General features: G+C 44.0%; 1 protein-coding gene across 2 annotated transcripts in view; it reads right to left on the bottom strand.

Annotated features, from left to right (window-relative positions):
- Positions 1-19,814, bottom strand: part of PEPD (peptidase D) — a 151,234-nt gene continuing 131,420 nt past the window's right edge. For both annotated transcript variants that reach the window (XM_066557774.1, XM_066557773.1), the window contains 2 exons: positions 8,768-8,959; positions 1-577 (listed from right to left, as the gene is read on the bottom strand). In XM_066557774.1, the coding sequence (XP_066413871.1) occupies positions 428-577; positions 8,768-8,959 (342 nt within the window). In that variant the 3' untranslated portion in view covers positions 1-427. The remainder of the gene's footprint in view (positions 578-8,767; positions 8,960-19,814) is intronic.

Genomic DNA, 19,814 nt, shown 5'->3' with positions numbered 1-19,814 from the left:
TGATGCCAAGGTGAATTTTAATAAAAATTTGTTTCTGCTTAGTACATGGATACAGATCCATAAGAAAAATGTCATTATGTCCACTGAGAACAACTGATTTTTATTTCTGTTTTTCACAGTACTTGTGATGAAGTTTAAAAAAGGACTTAAGAGTGTTACAATTGCTCATAGCTTTCAGATAATCCATTTGGCGTTTTAGAGTCCCAATCATCAAAATTCAGATTTAATTGCAAGATATATCTGGAGCTGAGATCTGACAGAAGTATAAGCCCCCCTGACAAGGCAGCAGGGTTATTTGGCTGCCACTTGGTCACGTAAACTGCTGATTTTCTTGCTATTAAGAATTGGATGCATTTTATTTTCTATGCTGCAGCATTAAATCAGAATGATGACTGATTAGTTGAGGCAGTAAGTATCACCCTGAAGTTTACTGCTTTGGGCTGGAGAGGCAGCCAAATGCTTTGGCACAGCTCTGGCCTTCTGCCATGAAAGCCTCGATTTCCTGCACGGTCCGTGGGACACAGGTGAGCAGCTCCATGCCCGTGGCTGTCACCACGATGTCGTCCTCGATCCGCACCTGCACAGGAGCACACCAAGGTCACCAAGGGCTCAGGTGGCATGAGGAGCACCCAGGCAGCAGCAGCAGCAGCAGCAGCAGCAGGAGGGCACAAGGTGCTGCTGCAGCCAGGCAGAGCATCACTCTGCAAGCAGGAATTGTCACCACCAGCCCCTGGGGCTCTGCAGGCTCCAGTTCCCCTTGGGCCCCTGGGCCCTGCCACCCTCCTGGGCTCACTCAGGCTTGGGGGTGGCCCCTCAGGTGCCTCTGCTGCAGTGGGCACATCAAGGACAGTCTGAGCAAGGTGCTGCAGCAGGGAGTCCATGCTGTGTCATTCCATGGGGCCAGGAAATCTCAACCCCCTGACAGCAGGAGCAGTGAAAAGAACATTCTTCCCTGGATTTACCTCCAACCTTCTTAGCTTGCCAGGGACATGCCTTGCTAGGGACAGTGCCTCCTGATGCCCACAGTGTCTGCTCTCAAAGCTCTCCTGTTTCTGAGCTGAAATTCAGGTAGCTTCTCTTTGCCTTTTTTTACACTTAAAACTTCTCTTTTGTTTTTGCATTTAAAGCTTCATTCTATGGGGGCAGTAAATGTCAACCCCCTGACAGCAGGAGCAGTAAAAAGAACATTCTTCCCTGGATTTGCCTCCACCCTTCTTAGCACATGGCTTGCTAGGGACAGTGCCTCCTGATGCCCACAGTGTCTGCTCTCAAAGCTCTCCTGTTTCTGAGCTGAAATCCAGGTAGCTTCACTTTGCACTTAAAATTTCTCTCTAAACACAATAAACTTTCAAAGTGAAACTTTGAACATTAAATAGCTTGTGGCTGATATTCCAAACATTGAATTTTGAGCTGATGAGAAAGTCCTAAACAGGTCAGATGTTTCTTTTAAAATACACTAAATTTCAAATCCTGGAAGGAAAAAGCAGATCCTCGCAGTTTTTCAAATCTTGCTATTAAAATGAAAAGTGTGCTCCATTTCTGTTTGTCTCTAATCTCTTCTTACCAGTAAATGTGCCTACACAGTCATTCCCATTATCTTATCAGAAAAATGTTGCTAAGTTGCTAAGCTGCAATAAAAGCAATTTTAGTAAGGTGCAAATCCAAAAGAACACAAACCCTGGGTACTCCCACCTTACAATTGCTTTAATTGTTTCTGACCTCTTGACATTTTCAACTAAAAATAAAGCTGGTTAACATTTGTACTTCTGATTGCAAAATAATCCATTTGTTCAAACAGAATGAGTCATCCAGTCCTTATTAAACTGTTTAATGATGTCTTTGCCAGATTATTTCTTTTACTTGGTATCAAGTTAAGTGTATTATAAAGCAGAATTAAATAAACAAACTCCATTGAGTTTACACATTTGTTTTGGACAGCTGTAAATTTGAGAGCTGTGATGCTCAGTGTGCCTGAAAGGCTGGTGCCTTGCTGCAGAACAGATCAGCAACACAGGCAGTGACTCTGCACTTGAACAGAATTTATCAGGATGGGCTTCTTGATTCCCTGCTTCAAATCTGACTGCCGAGCAAAACATAACCCAAGCATTCAGCAGGAGGGTCCCACTGCATCCACAGGCAAATCCTGCCATGTGCCTGTCCTCCCTGGGTGGATCAGTCCCTGCCAGAAACCTGATGGTACCAGGCTAACCCTGCAGGAGTGGCAGCATCCAGGGACAGACCTGGGAAGGTGGCAAAAGCCAAAGCATCACATTGGCAAGCCCAGCCAGTGTAAATGGAGCTGGACACAGTGATGATGTGGAAAGTAAAAATGTCAGTGCAAAAGTAAGTCTGAGAGCAGAGGGAAGGCCAGACAAAGCTAGAACTGACCCTGCCTACAGAGAGAGCCTTTTCCCAAGCACTGCCAGCTCCACCAACCTCCCCCTGCTTGAGCTGAAATTCCCCACCTACAGTGACATATCAGCCACAATTCAGCCTCTTGACCAGGAATTAGCAAAAAACCAAGAAAAGTGGTTTGTGCTTTCCAGTTCAGTGCTTCATGACCTCACAATACCTCTGCATTCTTTGGGAGGATGAACTGACTTGAAAGCAGAGCAGATGAAAGCTAGACTACAGTGGGGAAGAACAAGTGGGGCAAGGTGTCTGTCTACTGTTCTCTATGTAGGCCACAAGAGAAAATCAGGATGGGGAAGGAGCTGGGAATAGGTAAGAGTGATGAAAGGACCAGGGAAAGGAAGGTGCAGTGAGGTGAGACAGGACTGACAAATAATGGACAAAAAGAGCTGGGACTGGCTAAGGAGCCCAGGCAGGGAGATCCTGGTGGAGGTGAGAAGTGAGACATCCTGAAAGAGGAGAGCACACAGGGGCTGGAGCTGCCAAAGGCAGGAACTGAGAGTGACCAGATGGAGGAGGATGAGGGCCATGGCCTGTGACTCCCTGCATAGGAGGAGCATTGTTAGGAGATCACACAATCTGTGTCACAGCACAGCTGTGATCTGCTCTGAGATGTGGGAGAGCCAGGACTGCCACATCAGCCTGCTCAGCATCAGCACCTCCAAATGCTCTTTGGCAAGTGGATGGAGGCACACAGAACCACTGGGCCCTGGGACCAGCCACCACTCCCTAGGAACATGCCTCTTCTTTCCCCAGGATCCAATCCTTCCTCTGCTGGAAGAATCTCACCTGAAATGGATGCTTGCCACAGGAGACAAGTCAGATTCCCCATTTTCAGTGCATAATTTTTCCTCTGCCTAAAAGCAACATGAGTACAGAAGAATAGGCTCTCAAGGGGAAGGAAGTGGTTTCATTTGCTCTTTTCCTTCACACCCTCCATGCTTCACCCTGAGTTTAAACTCAGCAGCAGCAAGAAGCAGCTTCAGAGGACCTGCAAAACCTTCCCCACAGGAGAGCCTGTCATTTGGTCTTGTCTTCTGTCCAAATGGACAAAAGATGCTGGATCTCTCTGGCAAGGCTGACTGGTTTGGGACTGCCTTTCCCAGAGGGGGACAGTGGTTATGAAACTTGCTCTCAGAGCTGTCCCTGTTTGCAGGCTCTTTGTTCATTAGTACTGCTTGCTTCAGGGCTACAGAGTGCTTGGGAGCTGGGCACTGAGGTGTGAGGCTCCCTGCACCCCCAGCTTTCAGGGTGCTCTGCAAACACCTAGGGGAGGCTTTACTTTCTTGGTCTGAAATGGCAGACTTCAAAAAACCACTCCTGTAAAGATGCAGTGGCCAGGAATGCCAGGACTGCTCCAAAAATGCCTTTTTCTTATCAAGGGTAGTGGCATGATCTGTCTAGCTAGACCTGATTGCACAACTGCCTAACACCAGCAACAGGCCATCATGTGGCTCCACTCAATGGCCCCAGCTCTGTCCCAAAGCAGGGCTGGGGGCACAGCCAAGGACAGCACAGGAGTTAAATACCAGGGCTGCTGTCAGCCCTGTGCAGCCTCGCACTTTGTCCTGACTTGCTAATACAGCCATGCTCCCCAGAGCCTCCTGTGTTACCTTCCAAGGGAAACAGCCTTGAAGCTCTTACTAATTTCTTTTGACAAGGTTTTGACAATCAAGAAACTCTTTTGGCCAATTAAATAATCCAGATTTGCATGATGACAGATCCCAGATGTCAAAAAAGGCAACTGATGAAATGTCCCCCTTTTTTTTTTTTAAATCTATTGATCATTTGTTTGATTATGGCTGTGGAAAGCACAACACTATCACTGCAAGACCTCAGAGTGGGACAGTTGCCTGGAAATGATGACAGGACGTGGCCACACGTGGGACCATCCAAAGCAGACAGGCACATGTCTGCTGCAGGACCCTGGGTCTGTTCCTACAGCTGCTGTCCTACACAGGCAGCTGTGCAGCCAAGGGAACTTATTTCAACTCAGCCATCGACTTCCCAATCATTTTTAACAGAGCAAGCTTATCCTGAGCAGAGTTTGACTTGTGCTCAGAGGGAGTGGGTAGGAAGCAGAGCTGCTGCACCCAACCCAGGCTGCACTTTGCTGCTGTTCCACAGTGCCTGTGCCAAGGTGTTTGCTGTATGTGCATGGTGGGCTCTGTGCTCAGGGAATCTCAGCCCATGCTGTAGTCTTCTTGGCACAACCAGATTTCATTCACAACTAAGCCCTCACGTCAAGAGAACCTTTATTTTAAATGTCCACAATTAAATGTTGACATTTTTATAGAAGAGGATCAATATCAGTAGGATGAGGCCATGGATTTTATTAGATTAACTGATACAGATGGGAAAAAAGCCTCAGGTGCCCAGTCCCTTCATCCAGGCTCAAAAACAAAGCATTAAAGTACAAGCTAAATAGAGGTTAGAAACAGCTGGTCTTACTTTAACCTAATGATGCTAATTAGAGAAGAGAAAAGGGCTAAAGAAGGTTTATAAGCACCTAGCAGTAATTTTTGGGTTGCCTACACCTATCACTTCCCTTAGGAGAACTTTTAAAGGAAGTTAAGTATGTACATTGTCACAGCTGCTTTCCTATGAAAACTTTTGGAGAAATGCTGTGTAGCACCATTACTGTGATACAATAAGCAATATTAAAAAGTAGATGAGCATAACATTTATTGCCTAGTAAACAATTTCATTTCTCAATATAAATTCACCATAAACAGAGAAACAGAGCCTAATCTCCTGAAAAATAAAATCAGGACAGACACAACTTTATGGCTCTCTGAACCAAAGGTAGAAGCAGTTATATGTCTTGCTCTTTATTTGGTTTAGCATTTATTCTGAGTAAGGGAGCTACTACTCTTTAGAAACATATTGTAATATTAGCAGATCTTCAAGTTCCTGGGCTTTGTAAATCTGTTTAACTTTTAAATGAGAAAAATCTGTAAATGGAAGAAAGTAATGCATTTAACACCCATATGCCTTTCAGCATTTCCTCTAAGTTGCATAGTTTTCAGATATTAAGTCTAGTGCTAGTTCTACAAATCCTAGGGAAAATAAAGCCTGAACAGAGACTGAATGTGTAAGGCCAAAGAAAGCCTGAATGGCTTTACTGTGTCTTTGAGAAAACATCATATGAACTGCATGAATCAGTAATCAGCTTATGAAGAATGGAAATGTCAAACCCTAAAGGGCAGCATTTGGAGTCAGCATTTCCCCTTCCCCGAGGATTCAGCTGCTTTTCCTGAGCAATACATACAACTGTATGCACATCCCTGTATTTGCACATCTGTGTTTATTCAGGAGCCTGTGGGGCAGAGTCCAGGCAGAGCAAAGGTGCCCTGGGCCAGGCACTGTGCCAGATCCAGCAGCAGCCCTTGTCCCACAGGAGTTCTGACCTTGCTAAACTGGACCTTGGGTTTGCAGATGGAGAACTGAAGCACACGTGACTGAAACGTCCCAAAATTGGCCAAGGAAGTTTGTGAAGGACTGAACCCAAGAGCTGTCAAATGAAGAGTGTAGGGCTTCAGAGAGGCAGCATCCCCTGGGCACTGCCTGCTTCCCCTGCAGGGACCCCAGGAGGTGAAAAGGAGGTTCCTGAGCACAGGGACAGCCCCAAAGGCCGAGGTGAGCAGGAAGGTGGAGGGGCTGCTGATGGAGCTGGGCACAGGCACCTCACACTGCCCCTCCTTCCCTGCTCCTGCAGCTTCCACAAACAATCTCCTCATGGCCAACTCCAGCCAGCACAAATTACAGCCCATGGCTGCAGCCTTGCCCTTTCTGGCACCCTACAAGGGCTTTGCTTCTCAATGCAGAGACTTGTCACAGTCAAGAAAATTACTGAAAGCCCAAAGAAGACATGAATTCAAGGTGAATTTATGAAAAATCCACAAATTCCCAGTGTGGACAGACTTACTTAGAATTACAGTGGTGTTACTTCAGTGAATGTTAGTTCATTTCTGAAGTGAATTACACTAAACCAAATTAAGAATATTTTAATTAGTGCTGAGCTCTGCAGAGAGAAATGCACAACTTATTTCCTTTCGTAGAATGTGTTTTACTTTTACACTTAAAGGAAGATTGGACTGGCTGTAGTGAACTCTTCAGCTACAACTGACACCAATACCAGCCCCTGTACTATTAATATTTGTCAGTAAAAAAACTGGGCTTTTAAAAAAACATTAAAAAAGATCTTTTTTTAATCCCATAGAAAGAAAGTTTTCTGGCATGCTTTTGTGAGAAATACTCACTCTGGATAAACTAGAATGAAGCATTTTGTTCATAACTGAGCACTCTACACAGCACAAATTGCATTTTCTTTTTACACAGAATCAAGTCAGAATGGTAAAGATGGAAAAACTTATTGTAATTGCTCTATAATTCAGCTTTTGTGAAGAATTCAGAAATATTCAGATGTATTCCAGTCTTAGATTTTATTTTCATTCTTCTCCTGGACAAAATCAAGTGACAACATCTGGCTCAGGGTATGTGTGTATTATTATTTTTTTCTCTCTAAGTAAAATGTATTGTTCACAGGGGGATCAGAGATTAAGATTTTTGCTCAATCGTTTTTGGGCTGCCCCTTCTTTTAGCAAAGTTTGTTGGCTAGCTCTCCTTACAAGTCATCATTACAGGAAGCTAAACAAAAATGAAGGAACAAAGTTTGCTTGAAATCTCTGGAACAAAAGTGCCTGATCCAGCAAGTTATTACCAAGGTAGAGATCCCAGGCTGTCACTCCTCTTGTGTGCAACCACAGGCAGAAGGTGAGCCACAGGCACACCTCAGGCTGCAGAAATGGAGCGGGCATTCACAGCCATTTGGGAAAAATGCAGGCTTTGCTGAGCAATTTCAGGGAAAGCCCACCAAGAATCAATTCAAATGCTGAAAAACTCCCACAGAGCATGGTTACATGGAAAATGGAGACAGTTAAACCTGTTTCCATTGCAGTGTGAAGGTACACAAGCACATCACAGTGTTCTTTTAAAATACATTTCAGTGTGTGCTGTCACACAGAATGTGCTCACAGTTAGAAAATGCAGAATTAGCTGCCTTCTGTTCACCAGCACCTCAGCTGTGTGGCTGGCAAATCTTGATAAAGAAACAACACAGAGACAGATAATGTCCCAGACCTCAGCATGAATTAAATATCAGCAAGGGTAAAGTCCTGAGTCTCTTAACAAGGCTGCACCCACACCATGGGTGGCTGCCCTGGAGCCTGGTTGGCTCACATGACTGGGGATAGCACACACACACAATTTTCTGTCAGGGCTGGTGGTTGCAAGGCAGCTCAGACCAAAGTGCTACAGTAATCACCCTCTCAAGGCTGGACTGGATAAATCAGTCAATGGCAGCAGCAGACAATTCCTAAGGAGTGACTTTTCCTACCAGAAAATCACCACCACTGCAGTGACTGTTGTACTGAGACTTGGCAGAAGAGCCACGGGAGGATGGGGCATGGCAGCTGCCTGCTCTATCTCCCTGTGCAGGAACAATGTGGCACCCTACAAAGGCTTGCCCTGCTGAAATGAAAGCCCACTGGAAGCACTGCAACTGCTGAATGCTCTGTGAGGGTGGTGGCTTTAAATGGGAGACTTGCCCTGGACAGCATGCACAGCCCCTCCACTTGCCCAGCAGCTGCTGCATGGAATGATTGCCCAGATCAGCTCTACCTCCCCTGGCCAATCCTCCTTGCACACTGCTGCCTCAGCCTGTCACACTGAGCATGGGGGCTCTGGAACCCCATCAGCCATTCTTCTGGAAACGGGGAAGGCTCCCACAAGGCACAGGTTTCATGCCATTCTGTCAATAATCCTGTAAGAGCAATTTTTACTGTTTCCATCTACTGCCTCCCCAGCCTAAACTGCATCAGGCTCTTCTGCCCCAGCAGGAAGCACTGGACTGTGCTGCTGTCAAAGAAGCCAACTCTGGACTACAGAATCAGTCTCATATTTCATAACATACATGTTTCACACATTAGACAAAACACTTACCTGGCAAGCCACCGTATGGTGCTGGCAGAGAATATTTCAGTTGATGGGAAAATATGGGTCTATCATTAATCACTAGTAAAAAACCACATTAAAAAATTAGAATAAAAACCCCTCAGTTTGTCTGCAGAGTCAAATAGTCCGAATGACTCAAGGTGCTGCTTTTCAAGGAACAGCTCTATGTGCAGTAGATTACAACACCCAAAAGCTGTAAGACTTTTGGGAGTTGTAAGAAGTCCCAAAAGTTGTAAGAAGTCCCAAAAGTTTTAAGTCCCAAAAGACTTCTGCTCAGAGACATTGTAAGGATGACCAAAGAGAAAACCAGTGAACGAAACCATCTGCTAAGAACACTCACCCCACCGAAGGCCCGGAAGCGCTGCAGGACGTCTCTGTTGATGAAGCAGGCCTGGGCAGGGTCGTGCAGGGCCTGCTCCAGGAGGGGCTGGATGAAGTAGATGCCCGGCTCGATGGTGAGCACCATGCCCGGCTGCAGGCGGCGCGCCGTGCGCAGGCTGCGCAGCCCCGGCTCCTCCGCGCGCTCCACGCCCTGCGCGACACGCACCGTCAGCTTTCTCCCCACACCCAAAAACAAGAGAATCTGCCCAAAAATATTGCTGGGATTCACATTCTCTGAACCTCAGATAATGATCAAAACAATTCTTATCTTATTTGCTGCGCCTGTGTTGTGCCAAAGTAGAATGCAATGGAGATTGTTTACTCAGTGATGGTGTTTTGTTTCCTTGGCTGTCACAGACATATTTTATGGAAAATCCTTTCCTTAGGATCTTTTCTGAGAAGCTGAGAGGCCTCAGAAACGAAATGTAAACAATAATTATCTGCTGCTGTGGAATGCAACAGGTGGATCCTTGACTGGTCTCATGTGGTTGTTTTTAATTAATGGCCAATCACAGTCAGCTGTCTCGGACTCTGGTCAGTCACAAGATTTTATTATCATTCCATTCCATTCCATTCCATTCCTTGCTAGCCTTTTGATGAAATCCTTTCTCCTATTCTTTTAGCATAGTTTTAATATATAATTTTCTTTTAATATAATATATATCATAAAACAACAAATCAGCCTTCTGAACCATGGAGTCGAGATTCTCATCTCTTCTCTCATCCTGGGACCCCTGTGAACACCACCACATTTGGCCTATCAGGGCCAGGCGTGTGTGTGTGTTGGGACTGTCAGCTGACAGTCATGAGATGCAGTGCAGTTGAGTGCTTGGCAGATTCAATTTAGATATAATGTAATATAATATAGAATAATATAGTATAATTGATTAGCCTTCTGATAAGATGGAGTCAGATGCATCATTCTCTCCCCTCAGTGGGGGTTGCCTGCACTATAACCCTCTCTCACAGACACCAACACATGGAGCACCTTACAGCAAGCCCTCCTGTGCTGACTGCTCCATAAGACACACAAAATAAAAATAATCACAAAGGACTGAAACTCAGCTTTGCAATTACCTCCCTCCCATCAGCCCTCATTTAGCTTTCACACAGAGTGATGACCAGGTTTCAGCTCAATGCCCCAACTGTTTTTTGCACCACAGGAATCTTGGCTTTGGATATGCTTGGTACTGTTACTTGTTGCCCTGCTCTTCTAAGTTCTTCTAAGCCTTCTGATGTTTATATTCTTGTAATGAAGTTTCTCACGCACTTTTATATAAATAATTATTATTATACATTCTTTTCTGGAGGAGGAGAAATCTGATGGACTGTTGGTTTGTCCAGTGTGATTGGAGAGGTGGCACTTTCATCCTCCAATCCACTGTCACTTTTGAAAGTCTATAAATGTCGGAGTAAGAAAATAAACTTCCCTTCTTTTTACCTTGGAGGTTCCAGCATGTGTGTTGTTTCATTTTGTGTCCTATAGCAACAGTTACTCTCTACCGTGGGAGAATACTGCACCACAAAGCAAAAGAATTCCTTGCACTATTCCTTGCCCTACCCTCCCTTGCAAGGTATGGCATTGTAAGTGACATGCAAATCTTGAAATGCCCCTGCCACGTCATGGCTGAAACAGCTCAACTATGCAGCAGAGAACAATTTCTCCAAGGATTTGCAAATACTTATTCTCACCAAATGTTATTAAAATTACACATTTATGATCTTGATTCAGGAGCAATGAGTCTACACATGACCTCATAAAAGCAGCCCATTTAAACTAAACTTTTGTCAGATTCAGACTTTCAGGCAACATGGTGCTGATTAGTATTATTAAAAGTTAAGTCAAAACAAGTCTGAACTAGCAAAATATTCTCTCCTTCCCAAAAGCTGGTAAAATAAAGTGATATATGAGGACGTGCTTAGTCAAGGAATTAGAAACACTGCAAGGACTAGTTCTGGGCATTCATTTGCTGCCCCCTGAATGTGTCAGGTATTGCAATATCAGAATAAACATATCTCAATCCTATTAGCTTTTTGAAAATTCTTTGCAATGGTAGCAAAATTTCCCCAACAAACTATTGTAATGACCCGTGAGCAGCTCACAGGCCCAGCAGCTTTCAATCCTGCACACACTCTGCTCAAGAAACCTTCTCTGCTTTAGCCAGCACATCAGAGGTTAACACATCTGTGAGACCACAGCAGTATTTGTCTGGTCTCCACACAGCTTTCCTGAGTCTTGCTTCTGCCCAAAGCCACGGTGCTTTCCCTTGCTGGCAGAAGGGGCAGCTGGTGTCAGCATCACTCCCAGCATGACTGGTGCCACGCGGATGAAACTTCCCCTTTTTCCCAGACAAACCCAGCCCAGCAGCACCCTTGGTGTGGGGCACCCTGTCCTGGCACGGCCCAGCTCCCCTGCTCCTGTCAGGGGGATGGAGGGAGGCTGGAGCACACCTGCACATCACCCATGTTCTCATTTACTGAAGCATTCTCTCTTCACAGGGGAAACAGCCCTGCAATATTGCTCGCTCTTGAGCTCCACTTTCAGTTCAGAGAAAGCCTATTTTACAGAAATACTGCTTTGCAGCAGCCCCTCCATTGTGCTTGCTTTATCCCCACTGGTTACCCAAGCAAGGCTGGGGTTGCTTTGGTTCCCTTTGCAGAGCTTATTCTCTCCCAATGTACAGGATCTTACAGTAGCCAAGATTTCTAGAGCTGACCAGCCTGGACATTTGGACATAGGGTTGCCCATTTTGACTGTATGTTCCATGTGTTCTATGTCATATGTTTGATTTGGATTTTGCAGAGCACTATATATTACACCAAAATAAGGAAGCATGGTTTTGTTTTACTGAGCCTAGGAAACAAGAATACTGTAATATTAAGCAAGGCATTTTGAATTTGTACTCTTATCAAAACTCAAAGAAAATCAATATATTTCTAAACTTGAAACAATAACTGCACTGAAATGGAGCCATTTTTTCTTTCATACTGCCCTTTGGGGTTTGGCATTTCACACATTCATTGTAATGTGTAAAGGAAATGAGGGCATCCAATCTTGTGGATTAATCTCTCCATGAGCTGTAAACAATTAGATTAGTGTCTGGACCTTTTGGTGCCTGGCCAACTATCTATCTGCTACTTTACAACAAACAACCCAGATCTGGCTTTAAAGTACACTTCTCAATTCTGCTTGTAAATGCCTTTTCCAAGGCAGTCAATCCAAGACAGATGCTAGAAAGACAAATGCAGAGCGAGGAAAACAATCGCAAACATCCTCTGAGGGCAGCCCTGGCACGGCATCCAGATTTTTTTGCCTTTCCTTAAAATAAATGGTGTTTAACATCATGTGTGACAATAAAGCCTCAGCAGCCCCCTTTATTTACCTCTGCACAGCTGCTAAAGCAATGGTAGGCATTTTCTCTAGACTGCTGGAAGTCTGATCCTGCCTTTGCTCTTCCTCCAAGGAGCTAACAGCAGCAAGACCCAAGATACACATTTGGAAACATCTCTCAGCCATGCAGGGAGACTTCCCAAGGCACCTTGATATTGCTGCTCACCCAAAAGTAAAATTTTAACTTCTCTGGAAGGAATTCACAGTCTTTTTGCTATTTTCCCTCCATCCTGTCTCAGTCCTGGGTTGTGTGGCTCTAGGTTTCATCTCCAGGTGTCTGGATTCTGCAGCTCTATCCCTACCATGAAAGCATCTCTAGAGGGCCTTCAAAGAAAGGGCAACACTGCTCAGCTTTTCAGAGCTGAAAAGCAAGCAGGACAGCAGTGGGTGGGCTTGTCCCTTTGAACAGAGACTGGCAGGGTGTTCAGCAGGAGATGGGTGAAATGGCTGCAGAGAGACAGGTTCTGGCTGTGGCCACTCACCCTGAGCAGAGGACAGCCCCAGCCCAATTTGCTGTGAGGCTGAAGGGCAAAATGAGCTGGCACAGGAAATAAGCAGAGAAGGGCCATGACCAAGCTGAGTGGATGACAAAATCTCTTCTTTTGAGAAAAGTGCTGGATTCAAACACATATCAGACTATGGCTTCAGCCTCCCAAGTGACATCTGATCTCTGGGCACTCATGACCACCTTGGAAGCCACCACACGCATCAGGTCCAGGGCTGACAGCTCCCACTCTGCTGTGGCTGTTTATGAAAAGTAGGATGAACTGAGGACCTTTCTTAATGGCTGAAACACCACAATGCCCAAACAGAAGATGATAGTCTGAAACAAGCCTTGCCATTTTTCATCAAGTCAAGCTCTATTGGGACCAAAGCCCAACAGGGCAACCTCACTCTGTCATCCATCAGTAGGACTCTTCTGCCAATAAAGATTTCCTTCTTTGTGAGGAGGAACCTTCCCTACATCTCACAGCTGAACAACTCAAGCTTTTTTTCAACAATGATCATGATGGTTTTTTGCAGTAAAAAGAAATAAGGAGTGAAAATGTGAGTGCTGGTGCAGCAGCTGTGTGGGTTCCTGTTCCTATCACCATTCTATCCTGCAGGCCTGGCCACTGAGCAGGACCCTTGTCACAGTGCTGCACAGACAGAGGGTATAGGCTGATAATTTGCCCCCCAAAAGTGAACAGAATAGTCTAGAAAATATTAATAAAGAGACTTGCAGTTATATTCTGTGAACGTTAAATTTTGAACTTATTCTCCTGTATATTGCAACAACAGACTATATCTGAAATTGTTTTCTAAGACTGACTTTATTTGGAGTTCACATCTAAATTTGATCACATTTTAAGATTGAGACACTCCTCCTCAGTAAGCACAGATGTATGACACTGTCATTTGTGACTGTACTCCTGCCAAGAACATTGGATTCGAATTAATGGTTCATCTAAGGTAACAAAAACCAGCAGGGCTAAGCAATAAGGACTGTCAAGGGAATGAGAGAATTATTATGTAAACTGATTTTATTACTATGTAAGCAAAATAAAAGTTCAAATTAAGTGTACAGTAATACAAAATATTACTATTTTTGGAATGAGCAGGGAATTAGGAAGTATGCAAATCTGCCTATTTCCCAGAAAAAGGGCTATGGAAGACTAGAATTTGCAATATTCCCAGAATATCTCAGTATAAAGATGAACTACTGCTTGCTCCTAAGCAACTCAATAGTTAATATGTTGCTTTTTCCATGGAAGAGCTCCATTGTGTATCATGCTGGATCTTGTTCCACAGGCAAAGCAATCAGAAGCAGAAACAGCTTCAGGCCCACTCAAGCCTGATCCTGGGTTTGTTTTTGGACCAGAACAGAAGAAAAGCACAGGTGATGTCCCTGCCAGCCACAGGGCCCTGGCAGCAGCTGGAGATGCACAAGTGCAGAGACCTGCAAGGGCACCCTGCCTGCCAAAACCAGGGGCTGCAAGCTGGCATCACCCCAAAGCTTCCTCAAGCCAGTGATGGCAGCAAACCCCAGCCACGGCCCAGAACACCTGAGGTACTCATAAATGCAAATACTGAACCACAGTAAAAGGCTCATTAGTGACACAATCTAGTTTCACATTCTCTTTTCCAGCTAAATCATCACAGAACTTTTTGGAGCCTGACAGACTGTCCCAGTTGGAACACATCCAGTACAGTGAAGTCCAAACCACTTTACTAAGCTAAGTGCAATCAAGTATTTAAATTAATCAGAATACTAACATTACATTTAGATAATATGAAATGAGCACCAAAGTGAAATCTCAGCTCTTTTACTCTTCCCTATTCTCCCCCTGCATATACCTAACTTCTAATTAGCTCATGTAATGTAAAAAGAGCAGAGCTCTGTGCAGCCAGGAAAAGAGAAGTCTCAAATTCCATTTCACGTGTCTCCTGGTCCCTTCCCTAAGCCCTTGTTTCACTTGCTGAGTGTTCCTAATGAAGATTAGTTTATTCAATCTGTAGTCACCTGCAGGAACTGCTGGCAGTGCTGCCTTTGAAATCAGCAGCAGGTTACAGGAGAAGGGGCCCCAAGCACCACAGAGCACTCCTGGCATTTGCAAATCAAAGCTCCCACTTCTGCAGGAGAATCTAATTACTGGCTGGAGCTTTTGGGACACAGCTCAAAGTTAATATTGGGGGAATAGAGAACACATGATGTTTAACTGTCTATTTTACTTGAAGTGTTTCCTTCTTTTTCTAAGTATTAATGGTGGTATCAGGTTTAAGTTACCTAATAACTTTCCTGTTCTTGCAGGGAATGGGGAAAAATCATCTGCCCCTTATTTGAGGCACTGCTGCCTCATGATTCAGCTGGAGCTGGATTTCAATGCAGCACTACAGCATGGCTCTGAGCAGAACTCCCCATATAATTTTTGCTTTCTGATCCTCTGATGTTACCCAGCTCCAGTGCTATCATAATGGAAATAACAAAACATATGGGGTGTATTTTTTCTCTTTTCTTAGAACCTAAGTTTGATAAAAAAAGAGATAGCAAATAGTAAAAATCACCAGGTTGACAACGACAGCATTAACCTGGAAGATGAGGAGAGTATTTAGAATAATTTATAAGAGTTTTAGAAGAAATAAGAGAAAGAATTGCAAAAGCTACCAAGAACACTGTTTTAGAATGAAACCAATGCCAAGCATCATTTAAAATCTAATGAACAAATTTCTTGTGACACACAGAAAGCAGACATAGGCAATAGTCTTAAATGAAAGACTATTGTCTTTTGTGATCTTTAGATACCATGAGTGAAAATTACATAGCAAAAACCCCACAGTATACCAATGATACCTTACTTTTTTCATGTAATTGAAAGCAGAGCTCTACTGTTTTGTTTTTTCTCTCCTACTGCACCTCGAATGAATTGTTCAAAAACACACAAGCTCCATTAGTTGCTGCTAAAATTTCAGAAATATCTGGACAAAAAATATTCAGATAAAAACTCTGTTAGCACACAAAGTAAAGTCTTTTGCAACAAACTCCAGGAAGTCAGAGAAACATAAGCAAGTATCTCCATCAAAAAAAAATAAAAAGAAACAGAACTAATGAAACCCAAACCAAGCAACTAAAAACCTCAAGTCCTTAACACCTTCTTTCTCAGTGGAGGAGGGGAACTCTGTGGTATGACAGGGCATGTCTGCATCATGGCACCTGAGCCTTCCCCCTCTTCTGCCTCTGCTCAAGCCCAAAGTTCCCTAAACACCCAGACTCCAGCATCTGTCCTCACAGGGAAAAGCTGCTGGGAACTGATCACAACTTTCTGAGCACAAGATGACACAGCAGAGTGAGATCTATGAGCCTAAATCTGGGAGGGGTTTAAACCCCACAGAAGAGTCCTAGGCTGGCTCTGGGAGGGGTTTAAACCCCACAGAAGAGTCCTAGGCTGGCTCTGGGAGGGGTTTAAACCCCACAGAAGAGTCCTAAGCTGCAGGAAACTCTCCTGGTTGGTGTTTGACCCAGCAGGTAGCAATGAGCACCATGGATTTCAGTGCTGCTCTGCATAGAAAGGCAGTTTCCACTCATCTGCTTCCTTCCTGCATGCTGCCTGTTCAGTATGTACATTTTTGCCATGCAGGAATTCAAAGAAACAAAACAAACAAACAAACAAAGGATTCAAGGGGGCTCGAGGATCAAGGGGGCTCAAGCATTGAAGCAGAAGCAGCGAGTTTTTTCTTCTAATCTTTTCCCAAGGTGTACAATCACTTGCAAGAACAAACCCAAAAGTTAAACCTAATGAAATGTCCTTTTACTCTTTGTAAAGTAAAGGCACCCTAAGTGCCTTCCATACAGGTTGTTTCATGTTTGCAGGTCCTGGGTAACCAAAGCTGGAGCAAGGCTTTGCAAGGTTATGGCAAGTGAAGCAATTTGCAGCACCAGGGCCCTACACAACAGCTTTAGGCTTCTTGGTAAATTCACTTCATCCTCTGATTCTTAAAGGAAAAAACATTAATGCATCATTTGCAATGCTAACCACAAAAAAATGAAATCTTCTGCTTCAACATAAAGTCGGATACATAAGGAAAATAATTTTTGCCAGAACAAGATTATTCCTGTATTCTCCAGTACTTAAATTCCCAGTCAGTCATCTGGGATCTGGGAGCAAGCTTTCTGTTAAAGCCAGACACAGCTTGTGCAAAGCAGAGATGTTCCCCAAGCATGCACAGTGATGGAAGGATGTGGGTAACTCCAAAACAGACCTCCAAACTTAATTTGTGATGCAGAATAGCAACAAAAGGATCAGCTTTTCAAGATAATTGAATTAAAAATTAAAACTAAGGTAAATCTTATAATTTTAAAAAACATAATGAAATTAAACTCTTAATTCATAAGATGTGAAAATCACAGTAGTTATTAACCTAACTTAAATTAACTGGCTTATTATTATAGAAAGTCATCAAATGTACTTAGTGTTCTTTAGAGCCTTATAGTCCATTAATATAGCACAAAATTGAATCAACTCAGGCATCTAGAGACACGGAACCTAGATTTAAATGAAAACTTCAGCCTCATCTACCTCAGGGCCTGAAAATTTGGGGCCACCTACCACATTTTCTTCATTGCAACAGGCACAAACCCTCATTTATATCCCATATCGAATTTACCCAGAAACAACTGAAAGAATGTGAGAAAACCATCTCCATGATTAAATTTTACAGCAGAAGCTAGGCCCAGTGGGGTTTTCACCCTTTGAAGCAAGCTCAGTGTGACTGAGGGCCAGATTTTCTGAAGTGATTGGTACCACTGGGGCTGAATTTGCAGCAGTGCTTGAGCTGCACTCAGACCCTCAGAAGGAGCGGGCGGATTTTCAAAGCGGCGCTCGGCTTCCCACGAGGAACACCACGGTCCCCAGGGAGCTCCTGTGCTCAGCCCTCCTGAAAACCAGTGCCTTCACTTGTGTGCTGCACTGGGAAACACTGTGCTCACACTCCTGTGAATGTGCTGTCCTAAAATGAGGTTGCCATGACTCATTCATGGGTGGCAAAATGCGCGGTGCTCGGTTTCCTCGAGGAACGCTGTGATGCCTGGCAGGAGACATGGTGCCCAGGGAGCTCCTGCTGCTCAGCCCTCCTGGAATCCAGCACCTTTACTTGCATCCTTTAGTGGGAAACACTGGTGCTCACACTATTGTGAACGTGCTGTCCTAAAATAAAATTGCCAAAACATGTTCATGGCTGGCAAGATGCACGGTGCTCGGTTTCCCCAAGGAACGCCGCAGTCCCGAGGGAGCTCCTGCTGCTCAGCCCTCCTGAAAACCAGCACCTTCACTTGCATCCTTTAGTGGGAAACACTCTGCTCACACTCCTGTGAACGTGTTGTCCTAAAATAGAGTTGCCAAGACACGTTCATGGCTGGCAAAATGCGCAGTGCTCGGCTTCCCTGAGGAAAGCCGTGGTGCCCGGCAGGAGATGCAGTTCCCAGGGAGCTCCTGGTGCTCAGCTCTCCTGAAAACCAGCACCTTCACTTGCATCCTTTAGTGGGAAACACTGGTGCTCACACTCCTGTGAACGTGCTGTCCTAAATGAGGTTGCCAAAACACGTTCATGGCTGGCAAAATGCGCAGTGCTCGGTTTCCCCAAGGAACGCTGCGGTCTCCAGGGAGCTCCTGCTGCTCAGCCCTCCTGAAAACCAGCACCTTCACTTGTGTGCTGCACTGGGAAACACTGTGCTCATACTACTGTGAACGTGCTGTCCTAAAATAAAATTGCCAAAACACGTTCATGGCTGGCAAAATGCGCGGTGCTCGGTTTCCCCAAGGAAAGCCGTGGTGCCCAGGGAGCTCCTGCTGCTCAGCCCTCCTGAAAACCAGCACCTTCACTTGTGTGCTGCACTGGGAAACACTGTGCTCACACTCCTGTGAACGTGCTGTCCTAAAATAAGGTTGCCAAGACACGTTCATTGCTGGCCAAAACCTGTTGTTCTTTATCACAGCAAAAAACAGGAAGGGGAAATGTTATATTTTCTAATATCCCAGAGTATACTTTGCAGAAAATCTGCAAGTATTTACAACTTTTGTCAAAGAAGAAGAAAGTGCTTGTTCAATGCTGCATGCGAAAGCAGCTTACTGGAAAAGATGAAAACTTATTATTGCCAATTTTGAAAAAAGAAATCTTTGGCTACCAATGAATAACTAATCTAAGCTAACAATGTCTGGAAATAGTTTTTTTGGAACACACAAAACTTTCTGACGGATAAAAATTAGGAAATTAACGTTTATTGTATTATTTCAAATGTAACTGTTTACACTTGAGGAAAATAATGGAATAATATCCACTTGGAAAGTTTTTATTTTTAAAAAATCGTTTGTAATACTCCCAGAAATTCCCTTGGCCAAAAGCAAAGAAGTTGCTTTTTAACCAGCTAGAAAAAAGGACATGATACTACAGGCATGGGCTCAGTGTACAATGAACACCAAAATGGCTTTATAAAAACCTTTGTAAAGATCTCACTAGCTGGTAAACATTTAAAATGCACCACAAATCACTCCAGAGTGTACTAGATGTCTTCAAAATGTGTTTTTTCATGAAACAATGAGGCATGGATAATAAGCCTTCTCCCATTTAATACAGACACGTCCCACACTTGCAGGAAAGGTGCTCAGTTGCTCGTGTTGAGATGAACTTGGGCAGAACCACATCCCCTGCAGAACCCAGAACTCCTAATTTTTCAAACAAAGTGATGCCATACACTCAACTATGTGCACTTTTATATGCAAATACAGAACATTAGCTATTTGTTAGTAAGCTTTCATACATGCTTCATATTCAAGAAATTTGCTATTTAGGATTAGATTTTGAAAGTAAATTAGCCATGCAAGCATTCTTCATGTAAGAATGCAGTTGCATGCCAACACAAACAAACAATTTCAGTCTTTGCAGATATAAAATTCTGTGTAGAGCTCTGGCATTTTTACACACAGTAAATACAAAACTGGAGGGCCTAACTCATTTGACAATACAGTCCCTTATAACCATTTTTATCTGTGACAGGCTGCTCTTTCAAAATTGTGGAGAGATCAGTTTGCTTTCAAAAAATGACCCTTAAATTATATAAAATACCATACAATAACAATTATAA

This window comes from Molothrus aeneus, chromosome 11 (assembly GCF_037042795.1).
Source record: "Molothrus aeneus isolate 106 chromosome 11, BPBGC_Maene_1.0, whole genome shotgun sequence".
Lineage (NCBI taxonomy): Eukaryota > Metazoa > Chordata > Aves > Passeriformes > Icteridae > Molothrus > Molothrus aeneus.
Note: the sequence above shows the minus strand (reverse complement) of the source record. Positions and strands in the feature narration are given on the sequence as shown.